Raw genomic sequence first — 20,106 nt, 5'->3', positions numbered from 1 at the left:
TTCACTTGATTTTTCTCATTTTTAGCCTTCAGCAACCAACCTGGCACACCCGGACCGAAACCATCCCCGGCTTCATTTCGTGCTGCCACTGATCCGCACGACTTCCCGCTGGAAAAAGGACGCAGCCCGAGGCCGCGCTGTCCCCGGCGCTCCGGGACGGCTCTCAGAGGAGATTGCCTCGCAAAAGACGACGACCAGAAGAAGGAGGCACGGCCATCGCCCCTGCGCCCGGGGCATCGGGCATCGCCCGGGCAGCGCCGGCTGCGGGGGGCCGGGACCGGCGGGGAGGCCTCAGCCGAGGATCCGGCGGGGCTGCCCCGGCCCGGGCGGCTCCGCTGCCCGGCCGCGATGCGTCTTCCTGGCCGCGGGACAAAACGAAGCCGCTTGCCCTGGGAGCCCCTTCGATGAAGCGAGGGCTCCTGCGGAGCAGGAGGGACAGCGGCGCCGCCTCCCGCCCGGCCTCCGCTGCCCGCCGGCGCCTCCCGAGGGGACGGGCCGCAGCGAAATCCCGCCCCGGCGGCGGTGGGGAGGGAGGGAGGAGCGGGGAGAGGGAGGCGCCGCCGCCGCCGCCGCCCCGCCCTCCCCCGGCCGGGCGCTGCGGAAGCGCAGGCGGCCGGGGCTGCGTCCCTGTCGGACCCTCGGCGGCGGGAGGCGGAGCGAGAGCCCGGGCACGGCGGCATCCTCCAGAGCGGCCATCGCCGGGGCTCCATGGAGAAGCGGGGCGCGCCGCCGGCCGCCCCCCCGCGGGGCCCGGTGCTGCACATCGTGGTGGTGGGCTTCCACCACAAGAAGGGCTGCCAGGTGAGGGGCGCGGGTGCCGCCCGCCTCCTCGCCCGCCGGCGGCTGCCCCTCGTCCCCCGCCTCTCCCCTCCGCTCCTGCGCTTCCTCCCTGCCCTCCCCGGCTCCCCTCCCCCGCGCTCAGCGGCGCCTGCCCGGCTGCCGCCCTCAGCCGGCGGCGGGGCGGCCCCGCGGGGACGGCTGGAGCCCCTGCGGGAGGGGGCGCGTCTGGCGGGGCCGGGGGGGGGGGGGGGCAGGGAGCTTTGGCTTTGGCTGAAGGGGGCGGGTGAAGGAGCCGTTCGAAAGCGGCGAGGCGCCGCCAAGCGCCTTCGGGCCCCGGCTGGCCGCGGCCTCCCCCTTCCCCCGCGGAAGGGGCCGGGCGGGGCCGGGGCTTCCCTCGGCCAAGGGGCGCGGGCCCTGACGGTGCCCGGCGGGGCCCTGGCTCTGCCCGGCGGGGCCCTGACTCAGCCCGCCCCGGGCAGCTCCCGGTCCCTCCGCTGCCTACGTGACCGCGGCCGCTCCGGCCCGGCGCTCCCGCCGTGTGGCGAGGCGGGGCGGGGTGAGCTCCCAGCCGCCCGCCGTCCCCCCGGCCTCCTGTAAATGCTGGCAGGCAGCTCGCATGGTGGCACCCCTGCCTGCTCCGAGTCGTGCGTGTTTGACGCCTTCGGACAGGGAATTAAGAGGAGAAACAAATCCCTTTTTTTACCTGCCTTCTGTTCCTGCTGGCCCAGCCACCGCGTTGAGCTCTTGCAGGTACAACTTGTACACAAGCAGCCGCTGGCCCCACGGTGGAAGTCCACCCTTGATTTAAGTTTTCTTTGCCTGTCTCTTCCCTTTCATAAATGCTTGACTGCTGCGTGTGGCCTGTAAGGTAGAAGAATTTACGTTGTGTACTTCATAGGTATTCTATACTCTTGATTTTTTTTTTTTTTTTTTTGGTTCTTAACCCTTGAAACATGCTGTTGCCCAGCTGGGCTGCAAGACAGAGTTGCTCTGCTGTGACAAGAGTAGATAGATCTGATGTTGGACTTGCAGGGACTCTTTTTTTTCCATGGAGCGTTCTTAGTCTTTAGAAAAATTGGCAAAACAATAACGAATGTGATGGTGGTGGTTGTACAAGAATTGGTCCGACGTGAATGCGTTCCGTACAAGGTACCAGAGAGAGAAATTAATACCTGTTAATGCTTCCGGAAGCAAAACAAGCACAGAGTGGTAACATGTAAAACAATTCCTTGTACCAGCAGGAGGCTGAAGGGGAAGTGCAAAAACTCATTGTATGCCTTTTTCCATCTCTTTTTCAGAAAGTCTTGCATGGTTTTGTAACGCATCCTTTCTCCTCAGGGTGTCTAGGGGCTCTTCACATGTGGGTGTTTGCAGGATTAGTTCCGGTGAAGTAGTTAGATCATCTAGGTTGCAAGGTTTGCGATATTTATCAGTTGCTTTCTTGTCAAAAACGGTCTGGAGATGAGCATTGGTTGGGTGTCTGTAGGAGGAAAAGCGCATTTTTGCCCTCACCTTGTTGTTTGCCTCTTGGAAAAGACATAGATTGGAGAAAAAAGCAGAGGTGGCTTTTGTTGCTTCTGTTCTTTAGGGCCTGTATTGAATTTTATCTTGCTGAAAGTAAAATGTTTTGTAGAAGTACTTTTTCAGGTGTTGTCAAAAATTGGGTCTGTATACCTCTGAACCAAAGTATTCTTTACGTATCTCAAGAAATGAAAAGAAGTTGGAGAGGAGGGTGGTTGGGGAAGGGGATGGGGTAGCTGTGTCACAGGGAGAAGAACGGCAGGTATAGAATGACGGTTGGTAGAACCACAGCCAGCCAGGCTTCCTAAGGGAAATCTAATTTTAGATACATTCTACCTCTGACTTAGCAGATTTGTTACTGAACTATAAAAATAATTTTCGAAAAGAACTAGAGGCAGGGAGCTGCACAGCTAATGAGTTTGACATCAGTAGGGTGAGAGGCTCTAGAGAATTTTCAAAGGAAAGAATTAATTAACAACATGAAACTAAGTAGACTGAGTCCTATGGGCATTCACTAAAGATGGATCACACCTGACTGACCTGTGTCTTTTGTTAGAGTAAATGATAGATTTACTTTCTCTGTAAAAGAAACAGTAGGTTGAATCTGCGTGGAACTTGATAACGGATCACACAGCATTAAAAAAAAAAAAAGTTGTTTGGTTTTTTAAGGTGGCGATACTGGAGAATTGGTACAAGAGCTGGTACTTGAGTAAGGAACCATATGAAGGAGAGGAAGCAGCAACAGATTTGTGTCAGAAGAGGAACTGCTGCTCTGAAAGGTGCTTGCAAAGGGTGTTTCTCAAGACTGCATTTGGGCCCATGTAAGTGGTGCTGGCATTGTTTACACAGTAAAATCTAACTGATGAGCAAACTTGAGGAATCGGTGTTACAGAGGAAGACTGGAATATCATGCAAGAGCTGCATGATAAGGAATGCTGGAATGATACAAATGGAGTGCATTATGAAATCATGCAATAGGAACGAATAATAACAGTATAGGCTTGGGAATTAGCATGAGGAGACCCCTGGAAGAGAAAAGAGACCACATATGATCAAGGATAAGTCATGGAAATGGTGTGATTTGGGGATGAGGGTGGCAACAAATGTAGTCCTATAGTGTACTAATATGTTTATCAATGCATAAAAATTCTGATCCACTTTTCAGAAAAATGGATTTGGATTCTCTCTGTCACTTGGGCAGTCTGTTTTTGAGGAGAACGTAGGAGAGCTTGGCTAGGTAGACTAACAAAATGGATTTTGAGGCTGTATTCATATAAAGACTGTAAGCCACCTCTGCAAATACAGGAACATTCTCTCCTTTTCCTCTCTTGCCTCTTCACAACGGGAAAGGAGAGGTGATTGTGTGGTAAGCTGAAACAGGGAACTGAGGTGACCAGAAAGTAGGCCTTGTTTTGGTTGGTTGCAAGCCACTTGGTTCACAGGTTCTGTTTGCCGAGTGGACATCTGCAGAAGATAGCTGCACGGGCACAAGAAGACTAGTATCAGGGTGGAAAAGAGTCTCTCTTGAAAGTAGCCTGGGACTTCTCTTTTTGGTCGTGATGTTTGATAACAGCCTTTGGAGTACTCATTGAACCACTGCATTAAACGCAGTTGTGTTCCAGGAAACTGTCGAAAAGTGAAAAACGAGGAGGGAAAAAACAACCATTTAATCTAAAAGACATTGCTGGCCCACGAACAAGTGGATATGAACTGTCTGCGGACGCACTGCAGATTGCATACAAGAAACTACTAATTGCAGAAAAGCAAAGTTCCAAAGCAGCTTTCAGATGGCGGTAATTCAGAGTGAATTTGGGGAGCTTAAGATCAAGAGACCATCCAGCTAGCCTGCCTGTCCCAACAGGAATTTACCGGGTTTGCCTGAGAAGGCTCTTTTCGGGTTCTGTGTTTCCATCTCTGTTTTCTCTGTAGTTTTACTAGCAAATGCATGTAGAGTTAGATATTCTGAGGGATTTCTTGATGCTAGGTGTTTTCATTAGCTGACTTGCTCTCTGAAGCTATAGTATGGAAGGAAGGGGATAGAAATATACTTGTGGTGTAAAGCTGATGTGTACAGTGGTATGTAACTTGAGACTAAGCTCTGATGGTTTAGATTGTCTGTCTGGGATTGCTGTTGGTAATGGATGTAATGGGATTCTTACGCGTTCTTAGACAAGTGTTGTTCTGGTTAGATCATGATGTCTGAAGCGTACAGCTCTTCCTGTTCATTAACTTACAGCGTAAGAAATGGTTAACCTATAGAGCAAAGACTTTTATGTGCGGTTTGGAAATGTATAGGAACATCTTTCTCTTGCATAGGCTTTAAAAACAATCCATAGGCACTTGTTTACAAAAGAGAAGGAGAGGCAGGGAACTGGCCCATTTCTGTGTGTCTTTTGATGGATAGCACGAGCGGGATGATTGTTCCACATGCTCCTTCCAAGGGCCCACTGTTGGACCGTGGGTCTTTTTGCTGGGTGAAGCAGGATTATGTACGAGACAAAGTGAAGGCTTACTGTACGTACATTGTTTAGTCTGAGGATGCAGTTTCCTTGGCAACCGTGAAAAACCTGGAGTTGCCGCTCACTGTTGCAAAGGCTGTGTGCTGTGTGAGAGCAGCACATTGCATTTTCCAACTAAAAATCCTGAACACATTGGAAGGAGTTTTCTCTCGCAAGTATGGAGTAAGCTTTGGAGAAGCTGTAGGCTTTTGTTTGCTTACATGAGCAGATTGCCAGCCTGCTTCTTTGGTCCTCGTAGTTACCGACTTGGACTGCGATGCCAGTGAGATGTTCAAAAAGTGCTGGCTGCTGTATCTCTTTGCCAAGGAGAAGGGGCAGTGATGGCAGAGTGCCCAGAGAATGGGAGGAGAAGCTTGGCTGGGAACTAGGTCCACCTAGTATTTGCCACGCTCTCAACAGGTCTGTTAAAGAAGGGAACGACAATTGGCGTGAAGCAGGCATCCTGATGGGTTTCTTTGCTTTGTGCGTACTGGCTGACTTGTTACAGGAGCCCTCCTCCATGCATAATTAAATAGTGAATGTCCTGAAATGGGCAGAGCTCGTGGGTAGCATTCACTCAATCATGATTTTTATTCATGTGAAATGAAATGACAAACATTTCATTAGTATTCAAAGAAAAAAAAATTGCTTTTTTTGATACCTGCTTGCTACTGATAAGAGGAGTGGTCTAAAGAGAAAGGAACAGAAACACAGCCCTTCATTGTAAGTAGTTGCTTGTACTCTTGTCCATTAATGTAAAACAGACGTTTTTGGTGTGGTAGGAGTTTCTACATGCTTCTTGGGCTCTATAGGACTCAAGTCACGAAAGCATTGGGGCATAAACTGATACTAAGGGAAGTCTGTCACAGAAATTACATGATCTGTTTTGGAGTGTGTGTAGCTGGTTGGCTTATTAGTTATTGCAGCAGCTTACTGGTCCAGGTCCCTGGCTCTTGTTGTGTTCTGTTGATCTCCTGCTTCAGTATAGGACGGTTAGACTTCGATTTTGGGGTTGTTTGTGCCCTTCTGGAGCAGCTGATAACAAATTCCTCAGTAGTTTTCAGGGGCTGTAGTAGTAAGTGGCTAGTGATTTCAGAGCAAATAGAGGGAAGGGTGGTGGGTTTTTTTCTCCCAGAATCATGAAACGCTTCCTCTCATTACAAGTGAGCAGTAAAGCACTTTGTTTGCCTTACAGCATTTTAATTTTTGAAAGCATTAAATAGTGTGGAAAGTCCTTATCTATCTTATGATAGAGGTCTTTAGCAAAAATGTGACCTGAACAGAGCTTGACTAGTAGATGCGAGTCATGTGGTGAAAAATACATGGAGGGACCTTCATTTATGGTGAAGGTGGAAGACTGAGAGTCATGAGGTGTAGTTCTCCACTAGTGATCCTGTGTGCCATGATCCTCGTTTGAGCTCTCTGTCCCCAAGCTTTATTTACGCGGGGAGGCCAAGAGATAATAGTCTCTGAGGGCATAGGAAGGCTTAAAATATCCCGAGTACTCTAAAAATCATTCATTTTGAAGGCAAAGTTAAAATGGAAACGGATTTATTTGAAAAGGAGAGGATGGAAAGTTTCAGCAAAGCTGGAAAAACTTACGGGCCGACAAGGTACGCACAAGTCCCTGTAAGCCCCGTGGCTGGTTGCTGAGGAAGCAGATGGTTCCTTTACTACTGTACTGCCTGGCCTGGCACAAGAATCCCCATCTCCTCTAGATGCTACGAGGCTTTGAGGCAATTACATCTGAGTAAACTCCTCAGGCCCTGTGTCACCACCAGTCAGGCCGTACGTAATCTCACTTCACTTGGGGCAAGGCCCAGCTTTTCTGCGCTCTGGGTCCTGAGCAGTTCTGCAGATCGCCTCTGACCTTGTGCAGTGGGTGACCATTGCCTCGCGTATCCTCTCAAGGGCTTGGCTATCTTCCAAACCGCTCTTGACTTAAAAATACGCATTTCCAACTGTGTTGTGGGAAAGAAAAAAAGTGTGGGTAGTGGGGAAAGTGCTGTGCGTGTCCTGGACTGCTCACATTGCCAGCCACTTTTGTTTGCTTGGGATCCTTGCTCTGTAAAATAACGGCAGCTGATCTTGATCCACTTTGCTGTACACCAGTGGAGAATGCCATTTCCAACTTGGTGTCACAGGCATGAGAGTGGATTATTGTAAATACCAAAAGGCACATTCCCATGGAATCCCAAAGTTTGTCCTAAGGATCTTCAAAGTACTTTAACCTTTTAATGTAAATGGGATGTTTGCTTTCTCCAGCAGAGTGTCTGAGTTGCCTGTCTGTGTGGGTATGTTTTTGTGTGGCCTGTGTTTGAAGAGCAATCCCCCTGTCTTGCCTGACTGTAGATTTTCTTCCTGGCATGCAAAGGAAACTTAAGATCAGGAGTGAAAGAGCTGATACCTAAGTTTCAGAAAAGAGCATGAATATGATCTCTGAGAAGGAAGAATGCCCTTTAAGACTTCTTTCCTTCCTGAATTGTGTATGTGCTCCTCCTGTCATTTGAGAGCTTCAAGTACTTGAGCTCCAGAAGGTAATACTTGTTGCGATCTGCAGAAATTAGCACATAACATGGCCTGACCTGAGCAATCCGTGCATGTGGCCTTTTTTACTTGTGCCTAGGGCACGTAAGAGGGCTCGAGGGGAATGTCTCCAAGCAGGATTGCTGGCAAGTTACACTTGCTTTTGTTTGCAGAATTAGGAGGTGTCTAAGGAACAAGCAAGTTCAGTGTGCTCTTTTTATCAACTCTTTTGAGAACTGCCTACATTTCCAGGTCTCCTGTGCCCTCGATTGGAGCACTAGTTTCCAAGAGGGAAATACTGCAGTTCCTCTCTTCAGTAGGTTCCACGGGCAGCCTTTATGGAGGCATCTTTCTTTTCTTTTGAGGGAAACACTTCTACCCTGTCTCAGTCCCTGTTTGTTTGCTGTCTTTCTTCTAAGACTCTGCTTTACAGAGAATTACTTTTTTCTCTTCTTGATCTTTGCCGACCCTGTAGTTGCTGTGATTCTGTGTAGATGTGCTTGATGCTCTTAACCATGTAAGTGAAGTGTATGCTTTGTCCTTAAAGTCCTTGTGTCTTTGTTTTGGGGGAGCACAGTAGGCAGGTATTATGCAGTATGTAAGCTCCTCTAGTGATTAAACAAGATCTTGTTAAAGGAACAACAGAGACAAAAAATAACTTGAAAAGGAACTAGGCTGGAATCAAGCCAAAGGGCTTTATTCCTGGCTTTATTGATGATAACCTGTAAACATTAGCACAATTCCTTTTTTTTTTTTTTTGTTCCCTACTTGTAACAATATTATTTAAGCACTTTAAAGGATTGTTATGAGCGTGAAATATCTTGATGAAGTTAATCGTAGCATACATCGAGTATCAAAGATTAGCCTGTTGTCTAAAATATGTGGATTTGCTTATGTTCAACAGGTTGACACTTTGAAAGAAGCTTTTAGCTTTTATTAGAAAGGCTACTCAAATTAGCATGGATGCTAATCGTTTTAAATACACAATGTATTGCTGAGTTCACAAGTAATTGCCATATCATACTTCTGTAAACAATACCAGAGATTCTGATCTCTTGTGTGGAATTAATGATGGGTTCTACTCTTCGTGTGTCTATAATCCAGGTAGTATTTTGTGTTCATTGTTCAAGAAAAACTCCCAGGTGTGGTGGATTTTTGCTTGTTTCTTTTGTTTCTTTGTTTAGTTTTTCAAGCTTTAGAGATCACTATGCTTTGATAATCCTGCAGTTGCTTCCTTGAAGTCCTGGACAGGAATTAAAGTATTTCTTTGAAGGATTCCATACTGGATATTTTCTCCATAGTTGCCCTGATGTGTGAATTGAGAGACGGTTCCTAAATAGCTATTTGCAGTTATGTAACACTTCCCATAGTCATCATCATTAACTTTCATCTTACAATCTGTCTGTTCTTTGTATGCGTCATTACATCCAAGTAGTTATTTAAACACTCTGTACCAGGAATCTTGACCTTTCTCTTGCATAAATGGATGAATGCTAAATCAGTAAAATACGTATTTCTGTACCTCTGTCGCACCTTTCATCTGCCTATTTCAGAATGCTTTTAAATAGTAACTCAGGCTCTCAGCACTTGTATAAAGGTGGCAATGTAATTTACATACATGTACAATAGAGGGAGGTTCAAAGGTGTAAAATCACTGAACAGAGGTCACTTCAGTTAGAGTAAATTGGAACTTGCAAGTCTCAACTTTGTGTTCCCTGTCCTAGTATTGCCTTATTTTATGATGTGTGTCTAATTTTAGTAATCCGTCCCATAGCTTGTATGCGGTGCTGAATTATTACACCAAGGCAGGCATGTTGTTTCCGAAAGCACTCTCAGAAAGGTGTGGATACAAGATGTGAAAGCAAGTTCCTTGCCTGCTTTGACATGCTTGGGGATAGGGCATGGGGCTGCCTGCTTCCTTGGGGTTACCTAGAGCAGAGCGTGTTCTGTACTTCATGGTGTTACTGTGTTTGTGTAGCTTCTCAGCCTCATACTTTGTAGTGGGCTGGATTTGTCTGCTCTCAGGAGTAAATCTAATGCTGAGACTTGTAAGGAAGGAGCATGTTCACTAAGAGCTGTTCTGGGACCATCAAATGTCCCATGGTAAAGAAGCTGAATGCTTCTTGGCTCATAAGACAAGGCGATCGCCTGCTTGCACTGCATCAGTTCAGCAATATATGCTATATGAATTATACACAATGGCTGTTTCTCAGCTGATGAGTAGATGTGCTTTAAAGGGCGCCTATGGTTCTGGTGCTCCCTTTTCCCAAGAAAAAGAGGATTCACTGTACCATTTGACAACTCCCTGCCAGCCTGTGTGGGCTCCTTCCCATTGGGAACCAGGGCATGCAGCAGAGCTGTGGAAAGGACGCGCGTCTGAGTCTTGCGTGTGCTGCGGTCTGGGTGCTGTCCTGTGGGAGAGTAAATGCCACCAGTCCCTACGGCTCGCTGTGTCCATTAAGAGCCGATGGGCGCAGCAGGCTGCGTGGATGAAAAATGGGCTGCTGCTGACCCCCGTCCATACGAGTTGCTGTGTTGGGCAGATGCCAGTTAGGAGCAGAGCTGGGGATTGCCCTCTTGTTTCGTTAAGGAAGCTGCCTCCTCTGGTACCTTGTATCTTCTTAAGAGTTCATCCTGTATGAATTCTAATTTACTTTCTGTAAGACCATGCAGTTTTGTCCTGAGGGCACAGAGTTCCCTAGCAAGTAAGTGCCCTAGGCTGGAGTCATTGCAGTAGTATTATGTTCCTCTGCTGAGACGAGCGTGTGTCAGGGGGTGGTTGTTATTTATTTTCTTTGAGGAGACTGATAGGAGCAAAAGTTCCAAAGTACAAGATTTATGTCTGATATGAACTATATGACTATAAAAATAAAGTATTAAGTAATTGGAAAGAGTGTCTAAAATGCGTAATAGCAGGACTTTGAAAACAAATGCAAAGGTTTCAGTGTTTCAGGTTATTTTATCTTTTAACGGAAGAGTCAAAACTTTACTAACCTAGTCAGAGTTTTCAAGGCAAACTGGAATGGTTATATTGTGCATCTGTAGCAATACAAATGGTGTCTTCGAACTTGTTTAAGTGGCTGCTCTATAGCTTTAGCGATATGGGAATGTGAGGAAGTTCCAGTTTCAGGAACTGAAAGGATGGAAAAGACTATGCACTACCTCTTTGTAATACATAGATTTCCTTCGCTGTTACTGTGTGTAATGGATTTTTAAATATATAAATATGTATCATACATATTCTACATATACATATCTATATAAATATGTATGTGTATTATACATAGTTATTACACATATGCATTTTTATGTATATTTTAAAATCTGTTGTTAGAGGTCATTATATTACTGCATAGGCATTATTGTTATATGCATGGGCTCTTCAACTTGTAGGTCCTGATCTGTTGGTTCTGTTATACAGCAGTAGGGAAAGTTTGTAATTTAAATCTGATTAAATTGTGATTTAAATAATAAATTGTTCTCGGTGCTGAAAGACTAACAGTGTTCTTAGGTTTTCATTTGGCTGCATGCTGCAGTTGTTATGGTGATTCAGATAAAATCATTGGTGTGCTGGTTTTCTCTGGATCTGGCTATGCTAGGACTAATATATCAAGAAAACTCCTTTTAAAAATCCTTACTTTGAGTGAAGAACAAATACTGACTTATTTGAAATGAGGGATCAAGTTTTAGGTGTAACTTTAATCTGTTGTGGGGGTTTTTTGGTCACTGCTGCTTAGCATTATACTCAATACTCAACATCCTTCTGCTGTGCTTTCTTAAATGAGACAGGAAGAGTTGGTATCCTCGAAATGTGTTGAAATGATCTATGAAGGGAAAAGTTTTTCTAAGTAGGAATGTGATGAGCGGGTTTTGCTGATCTGCTTTTCTTCATTTGAAGCAATAATTCTACGTATTTGTGCAGTACAAGCAGTGGGAGAGATCATCAAAGCAATTGTTCAGAGAATGGAATGGGTTCACTTTTAAATTAGATTCTGCAACGTACTGAAAGCATCCTTTTCTTTAACATAATACTGTCATTCGAAATATTAGATTTTTTTAGAGATTTGAGATTAAATCCTCCCTCCATTGAACAAATGGAAAAACTTATTTGGGTCCAGGTTTTTTTCATTTCTAGGCTGAAGAGAAATCTTCCAAAATACCCATATTAAAGAGGAGAGCTTATATTGTGACTGTGCTGAGTAAGAGGGGTTAACTTGTAAGTGGAGTAGTTCAAACATGTGATAGTAGATGGAGTGGGTAGGATGGGGAGTTTATACTGACTTGCCAGCACATTTTAAATTATCACTGTTCAGTGTTTACTGAGGATCTTATTCTTACTGTGATTGCTAACAATTAACACTTTTCACAGATAAGGAAAATAACCTTACCTGAGTATAAAGTTCCCCCAAAATTAATGCCAACTACCTGTCTAATGTTTGAGTGTGATAGTTCTGGTGGACATGCACATATATTTTGGAAGTCCTCTTTTATCAGTGTCCTTTTTTAACCTCTCTTCTGACTCTGTACTTGTAATTTAGTAGACAGTATCAATGCATTTTTTTAAAGAAAAACTTAACAATCAGACAATGTACCATCAGCAATGGCATATTTAGCAATGTATCTTTATAGCACTGTTTTAAAATAGCGTGTCTGAGTTAACTCCTTGCCCACCTTTAGCATTATAAATTAAGTTATACATACCGGCTGTCACCTTCACCATTATACTTATTCAAAAGCATATTTTAATTTTGTTTTGACTTACCTCCTCCCATGTTAGCCTTTTTCCCATTGTCTGGATTGTTCAGCAATATGAATTTTTGGTTGTGATTTTAAATCACACTAACAAAAATGCTCATTGCAAACTGGACATAGCTCAGAGTATGAGCTATGGTATATAGAGTGCCATGAGTGAATATAATCTCTCTTGAAGGTTTATGTAGCAAATGCACTAGCTGCATGCCACATAAAGTGAAATAATAAGAAAGAAAATGTGCATTAGCAGCATGCAGCACTTGAGTTTTCAGATGATTACTCTTGCAACAACTGAGTGCATCTCTTGAAAGAGTGAAGTGAGCGAACTGGTCTCGTGAAAGGTGTCCCTGCCCATGGCAGGGAGGTTGGACCTAGATGATCTTTAGTGTCCCTTCTAACCCAAACCATTCTGCAATTTTATGATTCTGTGTTAGTTCCTAAATGTAGGAACTGAAACACATTTTTTCCCTGCCTGCGCTCATTTTTTCTTACTGTGAGTTAGTGAATGTCTAGTAAATTTATTCTGGCTAGGAGGTCCCTTTAAAGACAAGGAACCAAAATCGATTGCCTGGACTTTTTTTTTTTTTTCATTCCACAAACAAGATAGGACTGTGTATCAGTAGGTGCTTTGCATCCAAACTGATAGAGTCGAGACAAACTGCATATAAAAGGTTAGTTAATGGAGTAGAATTACAGAAAAATAAAAATGTCAGTTCCAGAAAATCAGTTGTACTTCAATTTAGGGAATTTTTTAAAATTATACTTTATTTTAGCTTGGTAATCCACAAGATTTGAAATACTTTGTGTAGTGAAGAGCACAGTTATTTGTTTCTCCACTAAATCACAACACAGTATTCTGTATTGATTTTAGTTCTGAAATCCATCAAGAGCTATCTGCTTACAAAACAACACAATCTGAACAGGCAGAAAGCATTGCCACCAAAACCCCTTGACAGGCATAATCAATATTCCCAGATGTAATGAAGATCCTTGACACTTGGAAGAATAAGAAATGAGTGGAGATTCTAGTTCATGTTTTATGTAGTTTATTTTGAAGTCTCTGAGGAGTTCAGCTTTGAATTTGAATTTCATTTTGTTGAGGAGTCTTTTTTTAATTCACTCGGAGACAAAAAAAACCTGTAAAGTCTGCTCTGGTAGTCAGCTCTGAAAACTTGCATGTATTTCTTTGTTCCTATTGACTACTGAACTTTATTAAAAGACTATTTCTCTTATTTGCAGGCATTTTTTGTAACGCATATAGGTATTAGTGACAAACAGGGAAAACGAAATGCATGTTTATGCATGCACATATGTATGGATTTACATAAAAATCCATTGTATTTAAATAAAAAATGACCTCCTCTTTCTTCATTCTGTGAAGAGGGAGAAAAAGAACTGTGAGACAGGTCCTTTCTGTAGTCTCATCCCCCTGTCATGGTTGGTCTTGGGTTTGAAGTGGAAGATGAGGAAGATGTAACTTCTTTTTTTTTTTAAGTTGCCTTAACTAGGAACCCTATACTGTGCAGTTTGCACACACAGGCTGGGAGAAGAATTTTAATGAGGCTCCAGTTGTTCAAAAACCCAGAAGTGATAGAACTGAGATTCTCTCTACCCCATTATTATCACTTTTGTACATGTGCACTGCTCAGTTTCAAGATTTTCAAGAACCGTGGGGATTTGGCTCTTTTTTTTTTTTCAAGGCTACTCAATGTTCTTACAATACTTTGGTTTTGAAATAATGTTTTTTCTATGCAAAGGGTTCCTAAATGCAATTGATGCAAGTCTGCACATTGAGCTGTAGAAATCAAGCAGAATGTCTAGAAGATGAGGAACGGTTCGTGTTGCATTGATTCAGTCATCTGCAAGTTAGACTTAGAAGTCTGAGCTAGCTCTCTTCAGGATGACGGAAAGAAACAGATCAGCTGAATCATCCTCTGCGGGTGCCTGTTTTCTCTGACTATGCAAAATGCTTAGGAAAACTGGCTTGGAGATACTGCTTTTTAACGTGTAGTCAGCTGACATGAATCCCACCTGCAGTGACTACTTGTGAAAAAGTTTGACTTAACTCTTTGAAATGAAATCACTGGGAACTCCTAAGTTGGAGGAAGGGTAGAAGGAAGTTCTTCAGGGCATTGCATGCTGTCCTTGCTGTTGGGTTGTCATTTTTCTCTTTCCTGCTTCTTTGTTACTTCCACCCTTTCAGCCTCTGCAATATGAGGTGGTACTTCTACAAGCAGTGATCTATTGAACTACACAAATGTGATTCCCCCCTAGAAACCAGGGTACTTCCCACATGGATCTTCTTGGGGAGGGGGAGGAATAGTATGTCGTAATGTAAATCAGGTCTGTCGTAAAGTGTGTCTGTCAAATAGATTATTTAGGGCCACTTAAGCAATCTTAATTCTGCTTTATCTGAGTTTTGTGATCTTCTTTCACTTATACACACACATGCATACAGAAATCTCTCTATTAGAACACTTTTTCGAAAGAAGCAGACTAATATAAAACAAGATTATCATCAGTCTCACTAATGCCTGTTCAGTTTGTTGAATTTGGAACAGTCAGAGCCTGCAGAAATCCCCGTTGCTGGGAGTATCTGATAGCAGTTGATAGCATATTGTGAGCAAGAACAAAGTAGTTCTTCAGCAAATTTCATGCTGTCAAAAGAACACGGGAGCCAGATCTCTCTGCTTTATTCTGGACTTTAAAAAGGAGTATTCCTTAGTGAGTACATGTTTTTCATGTAGCTTGAATTGTCCTACCCTTCTTTCCTTTAAGTATGTCTTCTAATTCATTATTTCAGTTGGAACGCAAAATGCAATTGTAATTCTGTAAGTGCCTGGAAGCAATGATGTCTTAGATCCTTACTTACAGTATTTCACTGTCAGGAATGATGCTTCAAAGGTATTCACTGAAATCTAAGGGACCCAGAGTTTTCCTCTGTATTCAATGGAAAGAAGCTCCTGCAGAGGGTGAATCTAAACCCCTCTCTGTTGGCCATGCTGTGAAATAAAATAACTGAGTCAGGATGTTAGTGTAGATAATCCTTGACTATCTATGTTTTGAAACTTAGGAACTGTGCCTTTATTTATTGCTAAGGTTACTCCTTCTGCAAGAATCCAGTAAGAATTCTGTAAACAGTGTTTTCAGCCAGCCAGTTTGAATCTGGGCAGCATCAAATTGTATGATATAATCCTCTTCCGTATTGCAGATATTTACATGAAGCTTCTAACATTTTAATTTTCTTACAGTCTGTGATTTGAAAGGGATAGCAGGCAATTCTCAGGATTTTTGTGTGTACTAAAGGCAGGCAGTTTCTCTGCTGCTTATGTGGATGCTAATTCCACTGTTTATCTCTCCTTTGGAAGTCAGATGCTCTTCAGTTTGGCTTAATGGCATATTTTGTTTAAAAGGCTCTATGGATTCTTAATAACTAACTACAAGTCAGGGTCTGGATTTCCTCCTCCTTCCCCTGCCAAAATTAATCCTTTTTCTATTGCATGTCTTTTTTTCCACCGTCTTGCATAATTATTCTTTGTGGGTTACTTACCTTTAGCTCAGGACTTTGGTCTTTCACCAGACCCGGATTTTTTTTGTGGATATTTTCAACATCTCTTTTATAATACGAGGAATAAGAAAACTTGAAATTGACACAGCAAGTAGCAAGGCTGATTTTTTGCGGCATTTTCTTGTCCTTTGTGCTTTTTTCCAAGTTGGCAACAGTTGTAGAAAGAGTGACACCGTGTGTTAAAGTGAAGAATTTCACTTTTCTTGATTTATTTCCCTTTTCTTCTTCAGTACTCTCATCCGTTACAGTGTTTTTATTTTATCATCCATCGAATGCTAAGATTTTCTGTGTGCTTGCTTTGTCATGCTTTTTTATTTTCATGTATACATTTTATGGCTCACTAGTTTATTGCTAAATGTCCTTCAAGAGAAGTTGTAGTATCTTTTAACAGTTTCTTTTACCGATAAATTTGTGTTTAGATTTTGTTCAGTAATTTTAGAAATGCACATCTGGAAAAAAGGAGTTGGTGAAAGTGGCTGGAAACCCAGAGGGGTCTCCATAGGAAAAGAAGATGAAAGTATAGTACTGTGAAGACACTGATTATGGGGATCTGTGGGAGACATGTAGTGTAGTGCGAGGATTAGAAAGGTTGTCCCTATTACTGGGAAAAAGAGGTAAATGGCAGATAAATGAAAGGTGAAATTGAAAAGCAGGATTTCTTGGGGAAAGTAAAAGGAAGTACTTTAGGCCAATGTGTAGCACTCATTGCAGTCAAGGGCATAAAAATATTTAAAAGTAGTGTTTTGTTGTTAGTATAGTTTCTGAGATGAGTCAGCATCCAGTAGAGTAAAACAGTGGCTTGCGTGTGTTAGAGTGTTACCTAGTCATGAGCACTTGAGAGGCCGAGAAGCCAAATCTGATTTCAGGATGTGTGTGCCCCAGCAATGACCCCTGCTGAAGTTGCAGGTGCAGCAATGTGCTGCTGGCTATGTGCATACAGGGGAGAAGGTATTCAGCTGCTGGGTGATGTTTTCTGCTTGAACATCTGTTTCATATTTCTCTTGAAGAAAAGGTACTAGGCTGGATGGAAGTACTGTAGAAGCCCAATCTGCCCAGGGCCTGTCAGTTAGACCACACGTGAGTCAGCCCATAGGTGCTTAGGAGGAAGAGACAAGGAATGCTAGTAGGAAGAAAAACTTTGTTTTATAACATTGCTAAAGAAAAGGTGCTAGGCTGAATCACAGAGGCTTGCTTGTCTGGTAATAGTAACGTGTTCTCTCTTTGCCTCCCCTCTATTTTTGTTTGTTTAGGTTGAATTTTCCTATCCTCCCCTAAAGCCTGGAGAAGGACACAACAGCCACAGTTTACCAGAGGAATGGAAATACTTGCCATTTCTCGCCTTACCGGATGGCGCTCACAACTATCAGGAAGGTAAGAAATGAAGGAGGAAGTTGTATGTGCTACTGCAACCAAAAGAAAAATCCTGATATCTGAACAGTTGATCAACAATTCTTTTTGCTATTAGACTTCCTGTACCTTTTGTTTAAGCTGCAAAATACATTGGTAATTATATGTTGCTTCAGAGTTTAGAGTGAAAGTAGATCATAAAGGTGTACCTCCTGCATCAAGAAATCAGATGTCAATAAAAGCTTAAGGCTCAAGTATCACTTGTGTGTAGCAAAACAAGCCTACTGGCTTTCTCAGAAGTTCTTTGAAGGGGTAATAAACTCTTGAGTAAAACCTAATCCAGTTTTGAGGTAAGGGAAAAATGAAATTCTAAAATTCAGCTTTTTAGAGTATGTAGTCATTACGATGTTTTTCTCCACTGATTTAGAGATTCTTAGAATGACCTACAAGTCATTCAGTGTCTGTAGAATAGAAAATACGTCTGTAGACATACTTTGAAAACCAGCAAATGTAAAGGGCAGGAACAGGAGCTTTAGTGTATTTGTCAGCAGAATGAAGATAGGTGATTCCTTTGCCATGTACTTACCAGCAAGTTCACTGCAGCTTTTTTTGTGTGTAGTATTGCATTTATTTTTTAGTTTATTTGACGGCATTTCAGTTCATCACGGTGACATTTATATGTGTGTTCAGTTGTTTCATCTTTTTTCTGCACAGCAGTGAACAAGGAAGTCACTTAAAACACTAACATCACAGAAAAAACCCTTTAATACTACTTTTAGTAAGTTTTGGTTTTTTAGTTTCCTAATTCTCCAACTTCCAGAGACCTCATTTGGAAGCAAAGGAAGTCAAAATAATCCCCTTACTAGCAGCAATAAGAGTTTCTGACTCTGCTCTGGGTCATGATTTTTGTTCAATTTCTGTATTGTTAAATACATAATGAGTATTAGGCTGCATTCAAAGCCAGGAAAATAATATACAGCTGCACTTACCTGTTCCCTCTTGGCTCAGTACCATCCCAGTTAAAGCTCCACTTTGAGCATTTTCATTGCTGCACTAAAAGATTATCAATGTGTATTTTTTGGTAAGGAGAAAAAAAAAAAAACAACTTGGCAACAAAAGTGATGTACATCCTTCTGTTTTCTACGCAAGAATACTCGTGAACTTGAAACAGACAAATACGTTTCAGATAATAGTTATGTTACTTTAACTTCATTAGATATCTATTTTTAAGTTTTAAACCAATTCCCACTGATAGTTGCATTTTTGCAAATAGGATGACTTGGTACAGGAAACAGTTAAAGGCTTTCTAAACCCTACGTGATCTCCACAATATAATTAAACTTGTTCAAGGGAACAAGCTTTGTTATAAACAGTCCTTCTTTCTGTTGGACTTAATGCATATGGGCTTGTCTCTTCTGTTCATTTTGTTACTATGAAGCAAACAAAAAATTAATGGTTTCAAAACAGATTTCACTCATGTTTTGAAAGGCAGTCATAATGTCCTCTCCTTTGCTTAGGATTTAGCAACTTTTTTGCAGTATTAGCAAGTGCATGTGTGATATATATCAAGCAATAAAAGCCTTTCTCTTGTCTTATTTCATAGACATTTTTTTCTTTTATGTCACACTTGCAGAGAGACAGTAATTATTTTGCATGAGACTAGGATTCACAAATCCTTTTCGTTAGCATAATGGTGCTGCTGCATGGATATCTACCTTGGCAGTGGTAGCAGCTACTCTAATCTTTCAACTGTATATGTCCTCCTTGGTGTTTTTTTTCTTTTAAACTCTCAGAAAATAAGTGTGCCAGCATTTTCAGCAGTAAGCCTTTTATAAGTAAGTGATGCTGAAAATAAAAATACTGAACTCTTGTTAGTGACTTATGAAACAGTCTTTTCTTTTTCATAGATACCGTGTTTTTCCATTTGCCACCAAGATGTGGGGATCGAACCACAGTATATGGCGTCTCTTGCTATAGGCAGATTGAAGCGAAGGTAACGTCCCAAGTTGTGAATTATATTAATGAAATAATAGGTTTGATGCATTAATGACCCTGAAATTCAGTGGCTTGCATTACACCAACAGTCAAACTGCATGATCAGCTTACATTAAAAATCTATGAAAATGTGCACAGTAGGTCACTACAGAACTTGAGAACTATTTCTTTCCCTTATGTTAGCAGGCATCTTGTGACCTTTTGAAATGTTCAAGGCAATTGAAAAATATGTTTTGCTTCTTGAGAGCTAATCCAGGCATCAGCACCAAGTAGCAAAATGAAGCTGATGTCAGGCAGCAAAGTCATGTTTCCAGGAAATAGGCCTCTTGGGTGGAAAAAGTTGAAATTTCTCCAGTGTGTAACCGTAAAGAATTTTAGAGTATTTCCTGAGACCTGACCATGCAAGTGTAGGGATGTTTCTCTTCACCTACCTTCTTCACCAAAAGTACGCTTGCAGAGTAGACCAGAATCTTCCCATTCATTGTAGCTGCTTACTGATCCTGAACTTCTAGCGGTAAAGCTGAAAAATTGATGGGAGCTACAGTGTGCACTTGAGGAAATTATGTACTTAATCTACTAGAATCTGCCCATATTTTCAAAAGTAGTAATGGTAGTATGATCTGTGCACTTTCAATGGAGAAGTCCTGTTTATGCTATAGGAGAAATTTCATCCAGTCCAACCATTAACCTACACTACCAAGCCCACCTAAACCAATCAAGGGCAGACTAGACTAAACCATATCCCGAAGTGCCACATCTACCCGTTTTTTGAACACTTCCAGGGATGGTGACTCCACCACCTCTCTGGGCAGCCTGTTCCAATGCTTGACCACCCTTTCCGTAAAGAAATTCCTAATTTCCAGTCTAAACCTCCCCTGGCGCAGATTCTAATTTCATTTCTTTTGAACTAAATCTATGTTGATTTTAGTTCACTCATTGTCTTTGCAGCCAGTCTTCACTGTACTCTGATTTAGTGTCTTGCTCTATTTAACTATGCAATAACTTGGCTTTATTGTGCTCTTGATTCCAGTTTATGCTGTTTAGTAACCAATTAAGAAGATAAATAGATGCTTAAAATGAACTCTGTGGAACAAGTAGAATATAAAACAACGTGTTTCA

The 20,106-nt window shown here is 42.4% G+C and overlaps 1 protein-coding gene across 1 annotated transcript in view; it reads left to right on the top strand.

Annotated features, from left to right (window-relative positions):
* The first annotated feature begins 708 nt into the window (after window positions 1-708).
* Window positions 709-20,106, top strand: part of AVL9 (AVL9 cell migration associated) — a 39,397-nt gene continuing 19,999 nt past the window's right edge. The window contains exons 1-3 of the mRNA XM_075705759.1: window positions 709-801; window positions 16,896-17,016; window positions 18,900-18,985. Coding sequence (XP_075561874.1) covers window positions 709-801; window positions 16,896-17,016; window positions 18,900-18,985 — 300 coding nt within the window. The remainder of the gene's footprint in view (window positions 802-16,895; window positions 17,017-18,899; window positions 18,986-20,106) is intronic.

This window comes from Pelecanus crispus, chromosome 2 (assembly GCF_030463565.1).
Source record: "Pelecanus crispus isolate bPelCri1 chromosome 2, bPelCri1.pri, whole genome shotgun sequence".
Classification (NCBI taxonomy): domain Eukaryota; kingdom Metazoa; phylum Chordata; class Aves; order Pelecaniformes; family Pelecanidae; genus Pelecanus; species Pelecanus crispus.
This window is presented reverse-complemented; position numbering and strand designations above follow the sequence as displayed.